This window comes from Pocillopora damicornis, chromosome 8 (genome assembly GCF_964200805.1).
Source record: "Pocillopora damicornis chromosome 8, jaPocDami1.2, whole genome shotgun sequence".
NCBI classification, from domain to species: Eukaryota; Metazoa; Cnidaria; class Anthozoa; order Scleractinia; family Pocilloporidae; genus Pocillopora; species Pocillopora damicornis.
The window spans coordinates 15,548,821-15,573,980 of NC_142677.1; the positions used below are offsets into that span (position 1 = coordinate 15,548,821).

The 25,160-nt window shown below is 36.6% G+C and overlaps 1 protein-coding gene and 2 pseudogenes across 1 annotated transcript; 2 read left to right on the forward strand and 1 right to left on the reverse strand.

Moving 5' to 3' along the window:
* Positions 1-214: 214 nt before the first annotated feature.
* LOC113675857 (uncharacterized) lies at positions 215-16,357 on the forward strand. Its single transcript, XM_089181225.1, has 20 exons — positions 215-262; positions 702-763; positions 2,335-2,444; positions 3,097-3,164; positions 4,473-4,501; positions 5,098-5,156; positions 6,141-6,199; positions 6,426-6,478; positions 6,795-6,853; positions 8,284-8,378; positions 8,789-8,850; positions 10,715-10,821; positions 11,463-11,530; positions 12,234-12,358; positions 13,224-13,264; positions 13,554-13,636; positions 13,950-14,943; positions 15,434-15,543; positions 15,880-15,916; positions 16,136-16,357. Exons 10-20 carry the CDS (start codon positions 8,286-8,288, stop codon positions 16,147-16,149), a joined length of 1,734 nt encoding a protein of 577 aa, XP_089037351.1. The 5' UTR covers positions 215-262; positions 702-763; positions 2,335-2,444; positions 3,097-3,164; positions 4,473-4,501; positions 5,098-5,156; positions 6,141-6,199; positions 6,426-6,478; positions 6,795-6,853; positions 8,284-8,285; the 3' UTR covers positions 16,150-16,357.
* Positions 16,358-17,465: 1,108 nt separating this feature from the next.
* LOC113675847 (uncharacterized) lies at positions 17,466-22,334 on the reverse strand (annotated as a pseudogene).
* On the forward strand, positions 20,402-21,366 carry LOC149041609 (uncharacterized; annotated as a pseudogene).
* Positions 22,335-25,160: the final 2,826 nt, after the last annotated feature.

Consider the following 25,160-nt stretch of genomic DNA (forward strand, 5'->3'; position numbering starts at 1 on the left):
AATTGAATGGACGAATGACGCATGGACCCACACGGCCCTTTTCGGCTTCCGTAGGAACATTCCAGAAGCTTACATAAGAACTATTCCAGTAGTATTACGTTTAAGAACAATTTTAGAAGCATTACTTATAAGAACTATTTTAGACGTATTACGTAGTAAGTGCGTGGGTCAGCGTGACTATAAGTAGTCTGGGACTTCCAGAGGCTCTGTGCCCCACGAGCAGTTCCCGAAGTGGGTGGCAAAGTACGTCAAAATTTCAGAGGTAAAAAAAAAATCACAACTTCTCAGTTTTAGCCAAGCTTGACTTTTCGTGTCTTTTTATCTCCACAATAACCATTGTAGATCAACGTGATCTTAGTACTTCAACACTAGCCTCCCAAACTCTGTCCACTTACCAGGTTTTGAGTTGCCAACTACTTTCTTCATAACTTAACCAATTCTTCTTCCTCCACGAAGGTTCGATTGTTTATTATAATAATACAATTTGTACATTAAGTTTGCTTCGAACAGTTCTCTTTGGGACACACAGACGTCCCAGGAGACCTAGAAAATGCGAAATTTTTGGTTTTAGAGATCTGAGAAGTGTCAAGCCTTGTTAGATTGGTGAGAAGCAATGTTAAGTTACATTTGAACGTAGTCTATATGTACAAAATATGCAATGTTGTAAAGAGGTTTAATAGCTGGTTGTTTATTTTTATAAGCTCTCCAGTGCAGCGTACCCAATTGGGTCGAGTGAAACACTCGCTGATCAAGCGTCAAACACGTAAGTTTCTTGGACAGCATTATTCTTTTGGTGGATATCTGCATCATGCTATTAACAACTACTAATTCTCCGAATATGATAAACACTTTAAAAAAAGTTTTAAATAACAATAAATTCAGGAGAACTCCAATTGCTATAAATTTCACAAAATAACATCTTCTGTTACTTATTAAATTATAGTTTACTGGTTCAGATTAGTCCATTATTTATAATTTTTTACTGATCAAAATTTAATTGTAAGTTCTAGTTATTTGGGATTTCTCTGTATTGTGTAGTAAAGTAGATGTACAAAGTTTTAAACTTTTGTACTCCCTAATAACAAAAGATTGTGTAACCTTCAAAGGTTACTAGTGTAGCGGAGAAGGCAATCCGAACGCACAATATAAATCACGGTTTAATCAAATGAAGTACGTAATCAAAATTACAAACGAAAATAAGGAGATCGGTGTGAAATCGCAGATGAAGAGGGCGAAGTAAGATTGAAGATAGTGTAGTTAGGATTGATGGTAACGTTGTAGCTGAATTTGTGTTGTTCGAACTAAAAGAAAATGCAGCAGAAATTAAACTAAGAAAATATCCTTGAAAAATGTAACACTAGCCTGATTAACAATGAAGCGATTATAAAGTGAACTGAAAGCGAGAAATAAATCGATATACGTATAAAAAAAAAGGAAATATCTCAAATGTGAAATAAAGAAAAACTTACTTTGGTCTAGCTCCTAATGATTGTAGATAAATCGCCGATAGCGGATCGTACGTGAATAGCAGACAAAATTGATAGTGTCGACAGCAACTTATAGCGATGAAATATGAAATATGATATCTGGTACATGTGCTTAAAAAAAAAATCAGAAACTGATTGAAATAAAAAAACTTATTAAGTAATAATCATTAACCAACGAAGAAATAATAGACCGGAACAAACATAACAGAAAAGTACACAAGTTACGCGTTTCGAAACTAACAGATTGTTGCATTATAACTGTTGCATGGCCAGTTAAGTCATTCTCTACAAACCCCAGTGAATTTAAAATGAACCTGTCTATCAACATTTCTGCAGGTTGGAAATTTTTGTGAAACCTTTATCTTTAAAATAATATGCAGCCAATGAAAAGAGTCATATATATCATTCAGAATGTTCTAGTCAAAATATAATTTATTATTCATATCTTTATTTATATGCTGAAAGCAAAACATTTTTTTTCGGTTTACTTAAAAAATAATGCATACTGTCACCCTTGCTTATTTTAGCACTTCTTGCAGTATTGAAATTTCTTCTATCCATCTGGGTGGAAAAAAATAGAATAAAATTAAATATTTCATTATTTAAATGTGTCAGTGAATTGTTGTTTAATCACATTTTTGTTCAAGATAAATCTATTATAATATGTCATGTAAATTAAAAGGTTTGTTGATTTTGCTTGACAAGATAATCTTTTTTGTTTACATCAAACTCTGGTGCTCATGAATGTATTTGACAAACCTAAAGCAATTTTTAAGCTAGTATTATACTTCAATCAGATAGTGATGCATTAAACAAAATAGATCACAGATTTTTTGTTTGTTTTCAGCCCTGGTAATATTTTGGATCACCTTACTGCCAGTGTTATTGGTGATGTAAACAGTGAAGTGGACACTGAAATAAGGCAAGGACCACAAGTTAATGGAAATCAACCTCCAGGTATACGAAAGCTTTATGATGCAGTGAGACTCAGAGCCAAATAGTAAACAGGAGGGATACTGGGTTAAAAAGGGTGGATTCAAGCATATGTTAAGATCTAACGAACTAACTTAATCCTCTTTGTGCATCCCTCTACATAAGGCCACGGTTAGGGAAGGCTATTGATATCTGTCAGTTGCCAGGTGGTCAAACTGCCCTCATGTCCAGCCTCCATTAATCATTTCCCTTTCTGCAGTTCTCCTCTAAGTTTTGAGTGACAAACATATGGGAGTCCGTTACAAGCATGCACCTGTGACTCTGAGACTGGCAGTTTCCTTTTCACTTTTCCTATGTTTTTATGTCACATATGCCATACCTTAAGTGTGAGATGTCAAATGGCTTTTCAGGGAGACATATATTTGGATAGGAAAAACTAATGATGAACCAAATGAGCCTAATCTTCTTTGGAATAACTTTTGTTCAATTACTTCTGGCATAACATGTAAACAATTGCATCTAGTTAATAATATAGAAAATTTTTCGACTCTATTTGAATTTAAAGGAAGTCTTCCTGTTTTAATATTTATTTATATCTATTTATTTATTTATCTACTTTTTAAATGTTTTGGTTAACTTAAGGTATTTCAACATTTGTGATGTTGTTATCTCATAGTTCACTCTTGGCATCAATCATCAACTGATGAAGATTTGTTGCCAAAACAAGCACAAGATGTGGAAAAGGTACTTTAAGTATTGCAAGTGTTAGATAGTAATGTCTGAGACCTATATGATGAGGAAAAGTTATGTAAATGTGGAGGCCATATGCATGCAAACCTAAGATGAAGCCAACTCATGCTTGTAGCTTTTTAGATAGATGTAGGCTAATGATTCTTAAGCTATTTATTGGTAATGATATTAAGTGGTAAATGATCAAATTTACTTTTGATAGAAATGTTACTTAATTTTTCTTTACTTATTCAATAACCTAATTGGCCTGAAATAGTTGTGTTTTTCAAGGGCTATTGTTTTTCTATTCCTGAGTAGGGAATTAAGGTTTCCCTTCTTTAAGTACTTAACTTTTTTAAGCACAATGGGAAATTATTGCAATTTTCTTTGAAAGACAAATCATGTTTTACCCTTAAGATTTTATGAACTTTTCATTCTTTCATTCCATTTAATTCAATAATTCTTCTGATATCAGCCCAACGAAAACCGGGGTCATTGTGCACAGTTTGCAGCTCTTGCTGTAAGATCTGTAGCCTTGGTCTGCCAACTAAACCGTTCCTTGCCACAGTTGAAAGACGATCGTTTAGGGACGATGGTGCAGTAAACATAGAACGTTGCGAGTCCTCGAAAATTCTGTCAAAGTCCCTTGAAAGTTCGCTCATAAGAAAAACAAGTTCGTTTAGATCAGAGATCACCTCAACTTCGTTTGGGAAGGCTTCTTCTATTCCTAGAGTCAAAGTGACAAGATCGAGTTCTTTCGTTTTCTCGTAAACGACAACTTAAAAAAATTCAGCCGAGTCGTAGGACGCAGTGTTCCTTTGCCCTTCTGTACTTTCCAGTAGCCTACCCAAAGCCTACCTTCGAAGTTGGGCAGCCAAATCCGTACACCTTGTGTAGTGCTTCTTAAACTTTGCCTTTCTTTCCGCCATTTTGAAAGGGTTAGTTTCTGGGGCTTCTTGTTTAATCTGACTTCCGGTCATTTCTATTTCCGCTTCCTCATCTTTTAGTTTCATTGAACATCTTTTAGTTATATTAGGTCACGTGTGAATGGGCTAGGAAAGCGATGTATGCTGCACAACATCGATGTATGACATCCAAAATCGATGTATTCCGGATGAAATTGATTTATTTTATTTTAAGACTTGTACTATAATGCATAACAATAACGTAATTAAACAAAACATTAATATATCCATGCTCGATATTTTGTCTGTAAAAGAACCTCATACTGTTCCGCTTTGAGACACGCAGTTAACAATACTCATGAGCAAGAAGTTAAGATATAACTTATTAACTTTTATTATTTTTATCATCCAATCACAGGTCGGAGCCATTCCTGTATTTAGTCACTGGTACGTTGGGTCGTCATGTTTGTTTGTTTGTAGTAGATGATGTACTTTCAAAACTAAAAGGTTTTTTCATTTAACAAAGGAAAAGTAAAAGAAGTAATCATTCGAATAGGGAGTTCTTTACATTTTCATAGAGAGAAAGATTTGTTCCTTTCTTCAAGTAAGAATAGTGATCGTGTTCACAAGCGTTTCGATCTAGTTAAAGTTATTACGTAAATAAATGTCTACGTTCTCGCTGTTGGATCTTATTGAAAGTGACATGTGAAGGTGAGATGTCTTATCCGTATCAATTAGTAAACCTTTTATACTGATGTTTCTCACTTATAATTGTTGTGCGAAATGACCACTAATAATTGTGCAAACGTTCCAAAACTTGTGCTAAAAGACTTGTGCGAAAAGTCTTTTTGTGCGAAATGTTCTGTATTCTACTGATACTGTAAGGAGAAATTCTGTTTTGGACACTCGTGGGAACTAAAGGGTTAATACTATAATTTCTTGATAAAAGTCACATAAAGAATTTTGTCACTTTTAATAAGTTGTAATGTGGGTAGCAACTGCAACAATGTCAAAAATTGACTTTTAAGATATTCTGTTTTCAGTCCCAGTGGCAATGACAGTATTGGCAGAGTACAACCACAAAACTGCAGTGGAAATACAGGTATTTTTTTCGTTTTTTGTTTAATGAGTTAGGAACAGTTTATAATAACATGGCTAGAAAATTCAAAAATCCAAATGCTTCATAATCGAATTGTACATGCCTATGACATAAGAAAACAAGTGTCTTGAAATTGAGAATTTTCCTCAGCATTTGACTGCAGAGTTCCCCTCCAGCTTGGCCACAAGTTTTGAGATTTTGAAGATGGTTTTTCCATTCTATCCAGATTGAGATAGACCTGTAGAGGCCCTAACTAAGTGAAAAGTAGATTTACAGAAGGCAGTTGACATCTAAGCCTGAAAATTGATGAAAAGAGTGTACAAGTGAACAATACTACACATCCCAAAGGCAATACAAATTATGGCTATAAATTTAACTGAATTGTAGACTATAGCTGGGCTTTGCTACTTTTTATAAACCCCAGATGTGCAAATGGATTTTTAAAATTTGATCATTAAGTATATACTCTGCTATTTTTGTGCAAAATTTTGATTTCTGAGTACATTTTGGCTTAAACTATTATTTTTTTTAGTGTAGCTATTAAACTGCTCTTATTTCATTAGAGCATTAGATTTGATTTAAATTTATACTGGGTGCTGTTGACATCTTTCTCAGAAGTTGTAAATTGTGGCAAAACAACATCCAATTAACTGGTTCATACATCAGCTGTGCATTCATGGAGATATAAAGGACTTGGGAGGTCCAAAGATCACTTAAGAAGCTAGTAGTTACTAGGTGCTGCTCCTTAAGGGTCTCGTGCTCATCAAATTTACTACATGCTCGGTATCCCCATGAATGCACACTGACATAAGAACCAATTGTTCATTACCAAACAAGCAGAAAGCATGGCTTTGAACCATTAGTAAACCCAGTATCATAGGAAACTGTCTCAAGAAATTGTGGAATTCTTACAATCTTTTGGGGTTACAGGATTTTTAAATGTGCAGATTGTATACTTGAACTTTGATATATGATGTTGTCTTCTAGTTCATCCAAAGCCATGCATTGGTGATGACCTATCTTCCAAAGAAGATGCAACTTCAGAGGTACAAAATTGTTCAGGAAGTGTGAATAATACAAGCTTTTGACTGCTATCGTTACACTAGGTGGCGGGTGGAATTTGGGTTTGTCTTATTGTAGTGTTAATCCTATTTTTCACCATCAAAAGGATGTAAGTAATTGACACTGAATTGACATTTTTCTTTCAAAACACTAGCAAGAGTCTTAAGTGTGCTTTTGACTATACATACTGAGGTGACTTTTACATTACAGAATGGTGTGATTTTCAAAGAGGGGAAGACAGGACATACCATTCAAGGTTCTTGGTAAGCACCACTTGGATTTTACTTACCATGAGGGCCATAATCTGTCATGTATAATTAAGTCATAGACACATAACACTGAATTTGTGAACTCCACTATTTGTCATATGTCAGTGTGGGAAACATGTTTTTCATTTATTGTGATCAATCTTATTTGATTGAAAAGAAAGCATAATCAGTTGCTTACAAATACTCAGGTCACATACAAAAATTATTGTAAGAAATCAACAGAGCCCATTGACAATGAGCCCAAAATCTAAGCTAGGCAGCGACAATGACAAAAAGTGGACTTTTGAGAGGTTCTGTATTCTGTTTTCAGTGCCGGTGGTAATGATGGTAGTGGCAGAGTACAACCAGGAGACTGCGGTGCAAATGCAGGTATTTTTTTGTTTATTGTCTACTGAATTAGGAACAACTTGTAATGACATAGCTAGCAAATTCAGGAATCCAAATTCAATGGCACTAGTGTGCTTCATAATCCAATTGTACACGCCTATGACATAAGAAAACAAGTGTCTTGAGATTGAGAATTTTCCTCAGTGTTTGACTGAAAAGTTCCCCTCCAGGTTAGCCACAAGTTTTGAGATTTTGAAGATGGTTTTTCCATTCTATCCGGATCAAGATAGACCATTAGAAGCCTTAACTAAATTAATGAAAAGTAGATTTACAGAAGGCAGTTGACATTTAAGCCTGAAAATTGAGGAAAAGAGCATTCAAGTGAACAATATTACACATCTCAAAGGCAGTACAAGTTATGGCTGTAAATTTAGCTGAATTTGTAACTATAGTTGGGCTTTGCTACTTTTTATAAACCCCAGATGTGGAAATGGATTTTTGAAATTTGATCATTAAGTAATCTCTGCTATTTTGTGCAAAATTTTGATTTCTGAGTACATTTTGGCTTAAACTATCATTTTTTTAGTGTAGCTATTGAACTGCTCCCAAAACATTAGAGCATTAGATTTGATTCAGATTTATACTGGGCACTGTCTTTCTCAAAAGTTGTAAATTGTGACAAAACAACATCCAATTAACTGTTTCATACATCAGCTGTGCATTCACGGAGATATAAAGGACTTGGGAGGTCTATAGATCACTCAATAAGCTATAGTTACTCTGTGCTGCTCCTTAACTGACTCACACTCATCAAATTTCCTGCATGCTTGGTATCCCCATGAATGCACACTGACATAAGAACCAATTGTTTATTACTAAACAAACAGAAAGCATGGCTTTGAACCATTAATATAAGCCCTATCATAGGAAACTGCCCCAAGAAATTGTAAATTCTTGTAATCTTTTGGGGTTACAGGATTTTTAAAGGTGCAGATGGTATACTTGAACTTTGATATATGATGTTGTCTTCTAGTTCATTCCAGTTGGTTGTCTTATATGTAAGATTTTACGCCATTAACTAATGGCGTAATTTCTTCCAGTCAGTATATTATGTACTGTAAGATTTTACGCCTGTAACTAACGGCATAATTTCTTTCAGTTGGTTGTCCTATATGCACGATTTTAAGCCAGTAACTAACGGCATAATCTCTTTTAGTAGGTTACCTTATATGTACGATTTTACGCCAGTAACTAACGGCGTAATTTCTTTAACTGATATGTCTCTACATGAATTATTAAATTTGTTTCCCCGCTGACCACTCGTATTTTGGTCTTTTCTTCTTTCCCCATTCATAACTTTTAAGCATAACAGTTGCTCGTCCACATTTCTCATCCTTCTTACAGTGTCCTTGTCAACAGCATTTCATATTTAGTCAATGATACCTAACATACACACTCTGTGGTTTTTCCAGAGATGGAAAATCAAAACGAGGATCAGACGTCTACTTCATCTAATTCGACAAGCAATGCAGTACCAGTTGAGCACATATACTTCGATGGCTCACAGGTAATAAGAAATCCTGAGAAAACACAACCTTTCAACTTTTTGATCAGTGACTTTTTGGCGTCTCCGCAGTAACAAAGTTGAATCACTGTGATCATTAGCCTTCCAAACTCTGCTCTCTTGAACCTACCAGTTTTTGTACTTTCCACATTCGTAGTAACTTAACCAATCTACTCTGCTCAAAGAAGGTTCATCCTCAGGTTCAATCGTTCATTGTGCACTTTGCTTTTTTTCAAACAATAGTCCTCGGGATGTCAGACGTCCCAGGAGGTGTGAGTTGCAAGCCTTGTTAGAATAACGAGAAGCAATGTAAAGTGCATTTAAATGTGTCGATATGTACGATACAATACAGTACTATCACCATAAGTTGTAATATTTGTTTGTTCTTTGTTTGTTTGTTTGATTCTTGTAAGCTCTCCACTGCCTCAGCTGCAAGTGGGTTGAATGAAAGCGACACAGATCAAGTGTCAAACAGGTAAGTTGCTTGGGAAGAATCATGCGTATCTTTTTTGGAGGATTTCTGCCACATACTCATTTTGTTTCACAACACTTAGCCTTTTAACCCCCACGATCTGATTGTAAATTTCCCCCTTTAGCTACTACACATTTCCTGTGCTTTTAAATAACTTTCAACAATTTAGTGTTGGATGAGCATAACAATTTGTACCTAATTATAGCAGAGTATTCTCATTACTTTTTTGCTGGATAATGTATATGATACTGTTGAGAGAAGTTGCAGGTTAATCACTTCTGGGAATTGAAGGGTTAAAGGATAAGTTTAAACTAATAATAAATTCAGGTGAACTTAAAATGTGATAAATTTCACAAAATGATATCTTCTGTCATTTATTGAATTATATTGAGCTACTTTAAGGTGAAATGTGGCATAAAATTGGAAAATAGTGAGATTTGGCTCGTGCTGCTAAAGAAAGATTTATATTTCAGCAGCTAAATTTGATAATTTTGCAAACCGAAATTCTATAAGCACAAGATACTATTTTGTGCTGTTTTTAAAGGCTATATGTACATTAATTATTCTGTGGATTTGGATGTTTACCATAATTGTGGATCTCTTTGTGACTTTCCAGAACTTGGCTTTTGAAATAAAAACAACCTTGCATTGCTACAAGACAAATAATTACAAGTTGCCAACCGTGTTTCATCTGTATATTAAGTACTTTATGCACAAGTTGGCCATAGGTATTCTTTCATGAAATAAAGGGGATAGTTGAATCGATTTGACATGTTGTGGTGTTTTAATCGATTTCTTTTCTTTTTTTGCCTTTTGTGTTTTTTCAAAGGAAGTGTAAGTTTTTGTGTGATTAGCCTTGAAATATGTAACATAATCTATCGATTAACATGTCACCTTGCGTAAGGTTTATTGTGATACTGACATTTCTCTAATGGTCTCCAAATATCACAAAATTAACTACAAATCACCTGGAAATAACTCTGTACAGTCTTTTAGTTGTATTTAAGTGTGTCCAGCCTGTTTTACACTTGTTGACGTTTTTGATAAACAAATGACAGTGGCTGGAAATATATGTCCTCAAAGAAGATATGTTGTTGTCAGCAGAGATGGAAATTGTTTTTGCCAAACTGTTGCTCTTAGGAGGGTTGAAACAGACAATGAGAAACACAAGGATATTTGTCAGTCAAGTTCCTGTTTTTTTCAGAAAAATTCCAAGGTTTTTGAGCTGCCACTCTTTGCTATTTTCAACTACAAATACAGTCACTGTTTCTTCAACACTAAAATTTTCTACCGTGATTTCTTCGGCTGATCTAACTGACTAATCATGGAAGTTTACTGTAACTGCACAATTCCTTTTAATGCTGTGCTTAGTAGCCAACATATATCACAGAATCACCCTAGGTGTCCTGTGAAGATTAATTTCTTATTAATATCTTTATTTGTATACCATGTATGCAGAAAGCAAAACATATTTTTGTGGGTTTAATTGAAAAATAATGCATTGTGAACCTTACTTATTTTATTACTTCTCACAGTATTAAAATAGTTCTTCTATCCTTCTGGGTGAAAAACAAATGGGATTGATATTAAAATATTTTTTTAATCAGTGAATTGTTTTTTTTTATCAAATTTTTGTTCAAGAGAAATCTATCATAACATGTCACACAAATTAACATGTTACACAAATTAGAAGTTTTGTTGATTTTGGTCAATGAGATAGTCTTTTTCTTTTATATCAAATGATGGCACTCGATCATGTACAGTGTATTGGACAAACCCACAGCCATTTTTTAGCTAGTGTTATACCTCAATCAGATAGAGATGCAATAAACAAAATATATATCACAGTCATGTTGTTTGTTTTTAGAGATGCTGTAGCTCCTCTTACCACTGGTGTAATTAATGATATAGACCATGAGGAGGACACTGGAATAAGACAACAAGGACCACTAGTTAATGGAAATCAACCTCCAGGTATCTGAAGCTTTACAATGCAGTAAGACACAGAGGTAAATAGTAAACAGGCGGGATTAACTGGGTTAAAAGGGTGGATTCAAGCATTTGTTAAGGTCTAAGTAACTTACTTAATCCTCTTTGTGCATCCCTCTACATAAGGCCTTGGTAAGGGAACACCATTGATATCTGTCAGTTGCCATTTGGTCAAACTGCCCTCATGTCCAGCCTCCATTGCTCATTTCCCTTTCTGCAGTTCTCCTCCAAGTTTTGAGTAAGGAACACATGTGAGTCCATTACAGACATGTACCTGTGAATCTTAGTGTTCTTTTCATTTTTCCAAATCCATATTTCACATATACCATACCTTAAGTTTGAGATTTCATATGGCTTTCCAGGGAGACATAAATTTGGATTGGGAAAACTAATAATGAACCAAATGGGCCTAATCTTCTTTTGAATAACTTTTTTTAAATTACTTCTAGTATAATATGTAAACAATGGCATGTACTAGTTATATACTTTAGAAAATCTGTCTTCTCCATTTGAACCTAAAGGAGGTCTTTTTGTATTTATTTTTATTTATTTATTTATTTATCTACTTTTTAAATTTTTTGGTTTACTTACTTGGTATTTCAACATTTGTGATGTTAAAATCATAGTTCGCTATGGGCATCAACCATCAACAAATGAAGATTTGTCATTGAAACAAGCAGAAGATTTGAAAGAGGTATTGAAAATATTGCAAGTGTTCGATAGTAATATCTGAGACTTATATGATGAGGAAAAGGTATATAAATGTGGATTGAGGTCATATGCATGCAAACTTAAGATGAAGCCAACTTATGCATGTAGCTTTGTAGCTACAAGTTGCCTATTGACTCTTCAGCTATTTATTTGTAATGATATTAAGTGATAAATTTACCTTTAATTTACTTTGAACAAAAATTTAATTTTTAAGTCATTAGTACGAAAAAACAGGCAGTTTGAGTTTGTTAAATAATATTGCTACAAGGCGAAAAATTGAATTTAAGTTGCCATATTGTCTGACAGTGGACATTGTGTACCTTCACCTTTTCAGTAGCATTGCTGCTATGTATAGTTAACTTAAAAGTGCAAATTCAGACCATGCTGGTCCTAGGTAAAATACACTGACTGATACAAGCCATTGACTAAAGAAGAATGTATTATCTAATTTCCTTTTGATAGAAATGTTACTCTATTTTTCTTTACTTATTCAATAATTAATTTGCCCAAAATAGTTGTGTTTTTCATGGGCTGTTGTTTTCCATTCCTGAGTAGGGAATTAAGATTTCCCTTCATTGAATACTTTACTTTCATATGCAAAATGGGAAATTATTACAATATTTCTTTGAAAGACAAAGCAAGTTTTGCCCTTAAATGTTATGAACTTGTCATTCTTTTCATTGCAGAAGTCCCATCATTATTGTTGCATTTGCATGGAATATGTGTACATTCAGGTGAATGGAAGCCGCCAAATAGCAGCACATGAGGCATGTCTAGATAAACTTAATTTGAGCCATACAGACTGGAACTGGTGAGTATAAAACCATTGATTTGCTGATTGATTCAAAATTGCAAAAGCAAATATTTAAACATAGTGATTCAATTGTTCTCTAGGGAATGATTGTTCTAGTCAGAGTACAGTGCTCATGTCCATGTTCATTGAACAATTGGCTTGTGTACATAGAACTGAATACTTAACATACTCAACAAAAATGTACCCTGCCATATCAACAATGACCAGATGTTTATTAACCCTTTATGAGCTTCAATTCCATTTTCATTAAGTAATGTAATTGTGTTCATGTCCATTATGATTGAAGTCATGGACATGCCAATCAGTGATATTAAATCATGTATTTTCTGACACTGAAGTTTATTAACTGGCATTTTTAATTAAAGTTTGAGTATCAGCTGAGGGTAAATTTGAGTCAAGATTAAAGTAAAATTAGTCTGAGTCAATGAGGAGTTTAAGTAAACCAAGTTTGAGTGAGCTGATATTGATGAAATGACTGAAAAAATGGGGTGAAACTCAAGGGATATCAGAATTTGTTCAAGTTAGCAGAGAGTTTGAGTTAACCAGAGTTAGAGTGGTTCTTTCTTCTTACATCTTTCCTTGAGATATTTAGTCATATACATCTCTTTCTTTTTCTTATTATCTTTATCATTTGAGCATGTCAATATTGTTCTATTCTGCATTGACAAATTCTCAAAAAATACCATATGATAGCAACAACCAAAAGTTTTTCTTTTTGGTAGTGCTGGGTGAAAATTGTAGGGTCATGGAAATCTCAGCATGGAGAAGGAATGGGGCAAAAATTCTTACAATTTTTCTGTAATAGGTATATTTGTAGTTTGTACTATACTCATACACATGATTTTCTCAATGTTATCAATAGTTTCCAAAGAGGCAGAACTGTTCAGAGTAATGATTATTCAGGTATGAGGACTCTTCCAGGAAATTTTTTTTTTTCTTTTATAGAGCTAGAGAGGCAGATTTATTGGAATTTTTACTTACATTTCTCCTTTCAATATCACCCATGGATCACATATTTAGGTCAGGAATATGAAGAAAATGATCACTGACTAAAGAATCTCTTGATTGATAAACAAATTCTCCATGTCAACACCTTGGGAAATGTGTAAAAAACAGTATGGAGAATATGCATACTGATCTTAGGGTGTTAAAAGAGTTTGTGATATCATTTCTTATTTTTGTTTAACATCAGCACCTAAACAACCCTCATCCAGTTATGATGTGTCTAACACATGGGAATATTCCCCTCAGCTGACGTTCTCACGACACTTTGAGGTTTGATTTTTGAAGTTCTGTTTTTTGTTGTAGATGGTTAAGTTAACTGTAAAAAAGGGTATTGTTTAATTACAATCAGCAGATACTTTTTTCAAGTGTTGAGTGAAAAGGGACCATTAAGCTTGATTTTTTACACTCTTACTAAAATTCGAATTTTACATATTTGCATTAAATAAACAGATTGCTGGTGAAGTAATAATGAGTTCAATTAATCATTTTTTGTTCTCCTTTTGATGGTGTTTGTAGGTAATGTTAGGTCATCATATCATATTTAATTATGATTCTGTGCTTACTCAACCTATCTTTCTTTCAGGTGTTGTCACTGGTTTGTGACTTTTGTAAGAAAGAAGTGGTCATCATGAAATCACAGTGCTGCATTGGTAAATACCACGAAGAGTGCCTCAACAAGTATGATAACAACAAAAGATGCCCTTACTGCCGGCGTCCCATGCAAGAGGGTGGTGGAAGAAATGGTGGTGGAGAAGATGACATTGGAGGCAATAGTGGAGGAAGAGGGAGAGGAGGAGGAGGAGGAGGAGGAGGAAGAGGACGTGATGGTGAGAGAGTGGATGACAGAGGAGCTGACAGCCCAGGAGGAGGTGATGGCAGAGTAAGTGATGGCGAAGGAGGAAGTGAAATCATGGAAGGGGATGAAAGTGACCACAGTGGTGGAGGGGATGATGATGATGGTGGTGGTGGTGGTGGTGGTGGTAGTGGTGGTGGTGGTAGTGGAGGTTCACCATCAACCTCTCAACCACCACAACAACTATCTTATCCCCAGGTGTTGTTGTTAGCATACTTTTTTCCGGAACTTTTCCTTCCTCACTCAGGAGGTGATGGGGAAGGAGGTGATGGGGAAGGAGGTGATGGGGGAAGACGTGACGGGGGAAGACGTGATGGCGGAGAAGGTGATGGCAGAGTAGGTGATGGGGAAGAAGGTGATGACGGAGGAGGTGATGGCAGAGTAGGTGATTGGGAAAGAGGTGATGGTAGAGTAGGTGATAGGGAAGGAGGTGATGGCAGCGTAGGTGATGGGGGAGGAGGTGATGGCGGAGGAGGTGATGGCGGAGGAGGGGATGGCGGAGGAGGGGATGGTGGAGGAGGTGATGGCAGAGGAGGTAATGGCGGGGGAGGTGATGGCAAAGGAGGTGATGGCGGAGGAGGTGATGGCAGAGGAGGTAATGGTGAAGGAGGGAGTGAAATCATGGAAGGGGATGAAGGTGACCATGAAGATGGGAGGGATGATGATGGTGATGGTGGTGGTAGTGGAGGAGGGTCACTATTACCCGTTTACCATGATTTGCAAGGTATATGAAAAATTTTGTAGGTTTAAACTCTTCTCTTCTCGCACAGTATTCAACACCATTTTGTTAGAAACATGGGTAACCCCCCAAGACACAAAGCATTATGGTTATGTGCAAGTAGAGAATTAGGGTGTAACCAGTCCTTGAAATTGGTAATCCTCTTACAATCAGCCTTTTCACTTATAAGATTTTGGCGGATGGTGGCTTTCTTAGGATTGCAAATTATTAAGATAATACTTTTCAGCTTGTAGCATTATCTAATACAAACATTTAAGTTTCTTTGTTCAGAAACATGAAATGAACTGCTAGTATTACAAAAATTGACGAGAAAGCAATTTAGGGAATTTTCCTTAAAGTACCCACTTTCTAGGGCTGCTGCAGTCTCCTCTAGAGAGCAACAGTTTTGAAATAGTCTTTAAGTCGTTTAAATCACCTTCATACAGCATTAGCCATAATTCACCTGTGAATGTTTATTTCTTATTACTGATTTTAGAAATGGAAGATTCAAGAGAAATTCTTACTAACAATCAGGATGACAATGAGGTGGCAACTCATTGTAGAAGGCATACTCCAGTGGAAGGCATACATTGGGATCCCACTGAGGTGAAATGATGATAAAGAAGTAGATTGTATTTTAAACTCTTTTATAGTTGCTAATCATTTCCTGTGTGCTTGATTTATGAGAATTTAGTGTTGTAACCAAGTAACAGCCCAATCATACATGTATTTACAGGTTAACGCCTGCAGGTCATTAAGAGGTTAATAGTTTTCTGCATTTTTTGTCAATATCCCCTACATCACCTGTGATGTTATCTTAATACACGTAGTATGACAATTTAATTGCTATTTGCATGCACTATCAGCAATATTGTTACCATTACTTGTTTATACTGTTGTTACCTCACCCTCAACAGTTGTCTTCTTTTTTTGTCTATCTAGAGGCACACTTATCAGCTGCCAATTCAAGAAGAATTGGGTAAGTTGACGTCCTTGTTATAAACCATCTTATTTACGTGTGATTAGGCTATAAATGCCTTGTCTTTTGGTCTGGAAGCATGTTGCAAGGTAGTTTTCCCCTACCTCTTTCCATATATCTGATGTTATAATGCTAGAAAAATCTCAGAGAGCTTGGCAGAAACTTGTGCAAATACTGCATACTTCTGATTATGCTTTTTTAATTTTTCTTCTTTCTTAGAGCTCAGTATTTAGATGACCTCCCTGATGGAGCTTTGTGCTAGTCTTTAGGGTTTAAATGTTACGTACTGCAAAAAGCAATAAAAAAAATAAGTATAGGTCATATATCTCTATAGATATATTTAAATGCAATACTATTTAGTGTTATTCTAAAAAGTAAATCAATAAATTGTTTTATTTAATAAAGAATTGTTTTAATTAATAAAGAAACTAAGATGGCGGCCGAAGTTGTTATTTTCTTTCTGTCTTTCCAAAAGAATGTTTATCAATTGCTTTATGAAACTTTTTTGTGTCCTTAGAGATTTTGAGCTCTTTATTTTGGTTATTCCAGTCTTAAATTAATCTATGACTGAGAGTGATCGCCCCCCTTCGGTAGAATTGTTGATGGGGCAGCGTAGGTTTTATTTGCCAAAGTGTGTATTTCTGGAGTTGACATCAGAATTCAGTTGAAGTGTAGATTTCAGGTGTTTTTCCAAGTGTTCTTTTGAGAAGCATTGTGCATCTGTTGACGTATGCGTCTTGGTAGAAGGGATCTTAATAAGAAGTCTATTTCATGTATTATATAACCTTCCCCCCCCCCCCCCTTGAATCAATTGAGGGAATAAAGGTGCCCGTCAGAACTTGTCGTGCTTACTTGTTATCCCAAAGTCATACTCAAAAATCTATCGTTAAACAGGTTAAATTAATCCTACTTAAATTTCGATGGAATTTGTGTTAAAGTTTTCGAAGCGTGAGTCGTCACGGCTACTCTCACTTGGAAGATCAGAAGATGAAAGGAATCTTGCTTTCTTATGTTGAAATCGGAGGATTAAATACTACAAAAAAACTGAAGGCAAATAGATTTTATGTTTCAGCTTTTCACTGTAGTATTAGACGCCGTGATGATAAGGGACACTAACAATTGCACATTCTTCGTAATCAAAGTGAAACCCTTTGCATCACAATCTTACAAACTGTACTGAAGTGAGCTCTTCAGGAATCTATCAAGGTCGTTCCTCCATGTAAGGGGGAACTTTTTGGGAGTGAAGAGAACAAACAGACCAAGTTGTTATGTGGCAACATTATACATACTTCTCCACACAAATATCATCGTTTGACCGAAACACACAAAAAAATTTGATACAAAAGATACTTTGGTTACAAGTTTGTTTAGTTTTGCAAAAAACTTTTTGAAGTGATCTTCAATGGCGCAAGAAAAATAAGCCAATCGGCGGGAAGAGCATTCAGTCACGAGGATTCGCCCCCCCCCCCCCCCCTTCAAAAAAATAGACGGAAACGGAAGGCGCGTAGTTAAAAATTGCCCTCTACTGACTTAACAGAATAAAGTTTGAATTGAAACAGAAATTAAAAAATTGGCATCACCATGTGGAAGAGAACTGAAGACAACAGGTGCGTGTATTAATGTTCCAAAACCGTTTTACTTTGTAAAAAGCAACACCTATGAGCGCGCGTTACAAGGAAAGTGCACATTGCAAAGATTCGTTCTATACTGTAAAAGGCATTTGTCCCTTGCTTGGTTATGTGTTTATAATTACTGGAGAATATTTAAAGAGTTGAAAAGCTCCTCTGTACGATAATTCGTTTAGGTTTTTTTTTTTTTGTTGTTGTTGTTCGTTGACCTTGCCAGAAAACGGTAAAATTGGTTGGCTTGCTTGTTTGTGAGTGTTTAAATAAAACAATGTGCCACCGGCGCCGTAAACTACGGTAGCTTCAAAGGGGCATGCACTTTTCTCTCTCTTTTTTTTCCACTTGCGACTTAGCTGCTACTTTCTTGCGACTTGCTTCTTTCTTGCGACTTCGCTGCGACTTTCCTGCTACTTTCTTACGACTTAGCCGCGACTTGCTACTTTCTTGCAACTTAGCTGCGACTTTCCTGCTACTTTCTTGCGACTTAGCTGCGACTTGCTACTTTCTTGCGACTTAGGAGCACTAAGCTGCGACTTAGCTGCGACCTAGCTGCGACTTAGCTGCGACGTAAATGCGACTTTCCTGCTACTTTCTTGAGACTTAGCTACTACTTTCTTGCGACTTAGCTACTACTTTTTTGCGACTTAGCTACTACTTCCTTGTGACTTAGCTGCCTGGCTACCAAACTGGGCCACGTTGACGGCAGGCCGGGTTGCATTGCCGAGAAACAACATGGATTCTCCAGAAGAACAGTTACCGGAGGTCGACCAGGTATTTTGACATTTTTTCCTGTCTTTCGTCGTCGAAGTAATAAGGATAGTGCTGCACATCACAATAGGGAATTAATTATTCCTTTCTTGTTTTATATCGAAAACGAAGAAGAAATAAAGTTGATTTTAATTAGTATTTTCAATTGTTTTAGTTGCTCAGCTCGGTATCCAGCTTAGAGAAAAAGATTACGACATTTGATCTGACCAACGATAAATACCTTACGATGTGCATTTGAGAACACTGAATATTCTACGAACCTAAAACAGCCCAAAGGCCACATAGAAAGCTTTGTTTTTGCGTGTACCAAAAACATTGTTCATGCTGGGTAGTCTGTGAACAGGAATGAAATTAAGCCATTCTTTTATGATTGGCATTAGCTGGTTCTAGACCTTCATCCTCTGTGATTAGTTCGTAGAGCTTTTTAAACTAAGAACAACATCCTCTCGCTTGTGGTTGCTCGGCACACGTATCTTCTGCGATTTTAATCTCGTCGATGTCAACAGGAGTCATATAATCTTGACTCTCTGCTGATGCTGGAACGAAGTAGAGTACATCTGGCTTTCCCAACGGAGATTCCACATTGCTAGACGGCCGAATTCTGCATGGCCAGAAATCCGTGACAGCATGGCCGCCACGCACGCGCATCGATGTCGAACTCGGTCTTAGGTTACGAACGAGTCGCAAAATCACTAGTAGGAGAACAGTGCACTTTCAGCTAACCTTCTTTTAATAATTGCTCCTGTGTTACAACCGTCAGACTTGTTACAAGTTCTTCCAGATCGCAAAATAAAGTGGATTATTTGTACAACCTTTCGCTGCGTGCTCTATGTGCATTTGCGTGTGTTAAAGCGGTTCCCGAAGAAATTTTTTGTTGGACGTAGAAATCCCGCACTCCGCCACACATTTTCTTAATAACTGTCCAAAAGTAGCTTAAATTGTCGAAAATCACCCCACTTCGCTGGTTCATAGGAATATTCTTCCAGATCGAACTGATTTGTTCACATGCTAAACTTCATTTATAATGCAAAATTAGGAGCCATTGAGGCCACTAAATCGAATCCAAACTTGGTGGAAAAACAGCCCAAATACTACTGAATAGTTCTCAATGTGACGCCATTTTTAAAACCCAAGAAAAATTTCGGGAAAACGCCATGTTTTTAGTCGACCGTAAACCGTAGTTTCTAGCTCCTTCGTCCTCCATCTTGAATCCCAAAATGCTTTACTTGACCTATGTAACCGTGCCTTTAATAAATTGTGCAATGGCGTTACACAATCTCCGAAAATTTGCAAGTAAAATGAGCGACGAATTTAGTCAATGTTGCTCGCGTTTTAAGGATGCAATCAGATTCACTCAACCGGAATTAAGATATGAGGCGAGGGAAAAAGAGAAAAGAGTGCTTTTTACTTTGGAAATTCCTTATCCTCTTTTAAGAGAATGGCATAAAATTGTTCAAGAACGAAACGTTCTGTCGCGTGACACTTCCGGTCAAGATTTGTCAAGCGGATGTGAAAAGATAGAGGCAAATTCTCCTTCTACAAGCGCAGCAAAAAACTCACCCACGGCAAAAAGATTCAGCTACATAGATTTGGTGGAAAAGTGCACATTCAGGCAGTGTTTTGTCTTTAGCGATGATGAAAATATACGAGATGGAATTGATGAAGCTTTGTTAAATATTGCTTATAAAATTTCATTAGGTTACAAAAAAACTAAGAGCAGGGCAAGAAAAGAGTTGGATAATCGAGTCCGAAAGTTTCATGTTATGGAGGGTCAAACAAAACCTGTTCATGAACTCTATCAAGAAATTGAAAACATACAAAATAAACTACAAGATTGGAAAAAGGCCTATGAAGATTTAGAGTTGGAGAAAGAAAGAATCTATGAGGAAGCGGTGCAGGCAGTGAACCAAAAGGAAAATGAAACCCAAGTTTTGCAGAAAACAAACAAAGATCTCGAAGATTATATGACATCATTGGAAAATTCAGTGGGAGCTAGTTCATACTTTTATTTCACGAGCCGAACCTGCTCTTTGGTTCTGCTCTTCCTTTGGTGTTGAACTACTAGGGTTAACTGTCAAAGAATCAGACGGTGATGTGGTTCACAACATCACAAGTATATCCAACTGTCAAGATTCAGCCACTCAAGCAAAAGGAGAAAGAAAGTATAGTACCTTGTCTGCACAAGAAAAAGAGAATGTTGAAAAAATCCTTCTCATTAGACAAATTTTGTGTGGCCAAAGTAACTTGCGTTGAAATTGTGTTTAAAATACATGTCTCTGATTTCTTCAAGCAAAACACTGACTTTGACCCCATCACTGATAAAATCAAAATCAAAATCAATGGTGATGATGCCAGAATGAAGGGAAATTCAAATTTTACTTTACTTTCATTTTCTATTCTGCAAACAGAGGACTCCGTTATATCTGCAAAAGTAGAAACAGAACTCTTGGCATAGTCAATGGAACCGAGAGTTACCACACAATAAAAGAGTCATTCCAGAGTTTATTCAATGAGGTAAATGACTTGACTGCCACAGGTAAAATGAATGTGGATGGCCAAGAGGTTCAAACTGAATTCTATCTTGGTGATGATTATAAATTTATTTTACTAATGCTTGGACTCAAGGGGGCAACATCCAATTATGCTTGTGCCTAGTGAAAAACACACAAAAATGATCGCTGAAGAATCAACAATGACTACACAAGTTACAACACTCCCCCCTCAGCAAGAACACTGAAAGAAATTTCTGAAATGTCTAAAAAATCTAGAGAAAATTACTGTTGTGATAAACAACCTATATTAAATATCCCACTGGATCATATAGTGGTAGACGAGCTGCACTTAATGCTGAGAATCACAGATATTTTGATTGGAAATCTAGTGCAGGAGTGCCTAGACTGGGATAAAGATGATGACTTAGACCATAAAAAGGGGGCAGCAACAGGGTTATACCTAAAAAGCCTTATTAGGGTAATCAAATCTTGTGGTGTTTCTTTTGATGTGTGGGAACAAAGAAATGCAGACGGGAAAGGTAGCAGGAAACATGACTGGACAAGTCTCCTAGGAAAAGACAAAAAGGGCATTCCACTCCAGTGCAGCGCTGTGTAGTTCACTTTGTATGACATCCAAGAAACAGAACTTCAGGCATTCGCGTTGTATAATATCATCATCGTAATACAAACCAGAATCTCTCAAGTCTTTAGAAAAGTAATCCACCCTTCTGCACATCCTTGCTTTAAACGTCTTCATCTTGAGGAGGCGAGCGTGGCCTAGTGGTTAGGGCGCTGCACTTGTAAGCCGGAGGTCCCGGGTTCAAGTCCTCCTCCCTGCCACTGGATGGATTTGTCTTCGGTGGCCCCGAATTCAACTCCTGCACGCTTTGTAGATAGCCAACTGGTCTGCCTCCTACCAGTTGGGGTTTTTAACGAGTTTCTGTTCATTTACGATATTTGTTTCCTTATTTACAGTGTCCCCAATTAGCACAGCAGTGCTAAATACACTGACACTTAAATAAAGTTATTATTATTATTATTATTATTATTATTATTCATCATGCTTCAATTCTTTGATTTGCCGTAGATTTCCCATACATACATGAAACTTTTATCACTTGGAAAGTCGTCATTCATGATCCGCCGAAAGAAGCGCTGAATAGCTACTAAGTTCCCGTTCTCAGATCCCCTATCTCCACGCACAATCCTTGCTGTACCTCCTAACTGTCTTGCGTAGTCTAAGAAATATTAAGCTACTATACGAGGATCGTTGTTTGAAGATGCAACCTCCAGCCATAGGATCCTTCGACTAAAGCCATCAATTGCACCATGAATGAAGAATCCAAACGGTTATAGTTTGTTGTAGCCGTCAATGTGCCATAAGTAATTTGGCCCTTTACACCTGTAAATTCTTCGTCGTAATCTATGTTGTGACCTATGCTCTACCCCTTCAGGATCAAAAACCCTCAAAACATGTTGAACGACTTCCCGCGTAGTAACAAGACCGTGCTGATTGATGAGTCTTTGATGCATCGCTCGATATCCGAGAAGGCTTCCACTCTCCCCTCAGTTCCTCCTCGATTGCTTCTACCACCTCATGCATTCAAATTACTTCGACGCTGCCGTCTTGTACATCCCAACCGTCTGAGTATTCTATTAAATTGTCGTAACGAGATCCCGATACCATGTACACTTACGAGAAATAATGTGATTTCTGGTGCAGTAAGCCCGAGATTAAAATAATTCTTGATTATCTCGTCGCGCATTACTGCATTGTTCCTTATTGCCGGAAAGTAAGATGGAAGCACTGCCAGCGACGTAGAGGGCATCAAAATGAAAGTGAAAACGGCGAAAAACTTCATAGCTATACTGTAAAGCCAAGGCAAAACAGACTACCGATTATTGGTAGGAGTCCACGTTGTTTTCAAATAAAACAACCTGGCCTGCCGACGTACGCGGCCTAGCAAAGTGGCAAGTCACAGGTAAGTCGCAAGAAAGTAGCAGGAAAGTCGCATCTAAGTCGCAAGAAAGTAGCAAGAAAGTAGCAGCTAAGTCGCAAGAAAGTAGCAGTAAAGTCGCAGCGAAGTCGTAAGAAAGTAGCAAGTCACAAGAAAGTCACAGCTAAGTCGCAATAAAGTAGCAGCTAAGTCGCAAGTGAAAAAAAGAGAGAGAAAAGTGTATGTTCCTTTGAAGCCACCGTAGTTAACAGTATTCTCAAAGGAAAAGCCTTGCGAGAACTGCTTTCGGTAATTCTAATTGTAAAAAAATAAAAAATACCGGTAATTAGGGGACGGGGGTAATTAATGTGAATGGCTTTTCAGCGAAGCTTTCATTTCAAATGCGAATTGTCGAAAAGTCATTGAATTATTTTGTCAGGATACTTATGGTTCGGCTTTGTTCTACAAGCAAAATATTTTCGTTTTCTCAAGTTCAACAGGAAAATATTAGCAACAAAGATGAAGTAAGGCAAGGCTTGTTGTGAGTCATATCCTTGATTGTTTTCCTATAGCTGAGTCCACAATTTTTTAAGTACTGCTGTCAAAAAACCTATATGTAATGAAGACTGTCTATTTTTTCTACAACATTTTCTTATCAGTTTTTGTGGGTCACCATCGCACAAACTTCTTTACAGAACATCATCGAAAAACCGAAACACACAAAAAAATTTGGCTCAAAACAAACAATACAAGTTTTGAATGCACTAGAAATTTAGTTTTGCATCACAAAAGAAAACCTCTGAAATGACCGTTAATGACGCAAGAAATGAAACAGCCAATCGTCGGGAAGAGCATTTAGTCACGTGGATTCGCTAGAAAAACAAATCAGATACGGCGCGCAGTTTAAAACTTTCAAGTATGCACTCACTTGACGGACAATGTTTGGAAGCACTTTTGAGCAACTCATTAAACATGAAACAGAAAATGAGAAAATTCCCATCGCCTCAAGGAAGGAAACTGAGGTCAACAGGTGCATGTATCAATGTCACAACACCGCTTGTACTTCGTGAAAAAAACACTCGTGATCCACGTGTAACAACTCAAGTGCGCACTGCATGGCTTCGGGGGCAAATAGTTTTTCGCTTGTTTAAGTGTTTGCTAGGGAATATTTTGAGGGGATAATAGCTTCTCTGTACGATAATACGTGTAGCTTTTATTTTCTTCTAGTTTTGTTGTGCATAAACCTTGCCACAAAAAAGTAAACACAACATTGGTTGGCGTGCTTGTTAGTGAATGTTAAAAGAGAAACTATGCACCGCCGGGGATTGAAACAAGTATTCTCAGAAGAAAACCTCTATTTTCAAGAATTGCTTTCAGTAACACCTATCTTGTAGAACTATGGAACGAATTTATACGATTTATATGGTAATAAAATAAAGACAGTATTAACACACAATCAGCGAGACCTTCTTTCAAGATCTGAGATGTGCCTGAAAGGATCCGGAAATATATTTTCCTAAGGATGGTGACGGTTCGTTGTTGTTTTATAAACAAAATATTCGTTTTGTCTTGGTTGGCGCGGAAAAAAATGTTTACTTTGAAGAAAAAGAACAAATTAGCACCTGAATTATTTTATTTTAAGTTCAGACTAAAGGAAAAGATATCTTTTGTTTGTGTGCGTTTTCTTTTAGCTAATTATAACAAACAATTACTCTCAAATGATGCTGATTTAAATCCGCAGAGATCGCAAAGATTAATTTTTGTGGAAATTTCCGTTGAATAAGCCAAACTTCGGAGAGAAAGAAACGCACCTCAAACAGTTTTGACAATTAGGGGTAAAAAGACTTTCTTCAAATGCGTGTGCTAGTCAACTAGCAAAATAAAATAATTGAACAGATTTGTCTGCCTAAAAGAAAAGGATAGTTTGAATTCCACAAAGGGAATGTTCTGAAAATATCATAACATAACGTCCAGCCCACTCTGGCATTTGCTGCGGTATGTTGTGTGGTTTAATTTTTAATTTCTTAACATTTTGGTCGCCCTTGCTTGTTTGTTCTTTCATTTACTTATATTTTCTCTTCTCAGTTTCAATTTTACCTGGTCCTTGAGAAATGCATTCTATTTCAATTACGTGCGTGGTTCAGCTGCATCCTCTCCGTGCAAGACAAGATCTGATTTCAGAACCAGTTTGACTCTGATGGGGACATTTTAAGATATAGTGAATTAAAAATTGAGAAGATGAGACCATTTATGGTTCCTTTTCATCTCTTTCCAATTTCTTCTATACCTTACAATTTGCTCTGACGGTCAGATGGGAAAGAGTCAGTAAGAAGACACTGATGGAAGACAAACATTCGAGGTCAGAAAGCTCCTTGTGGCTTGGGTGGAAGGGTTATTTTAAGTGCTCTGGATGAACCTTGCA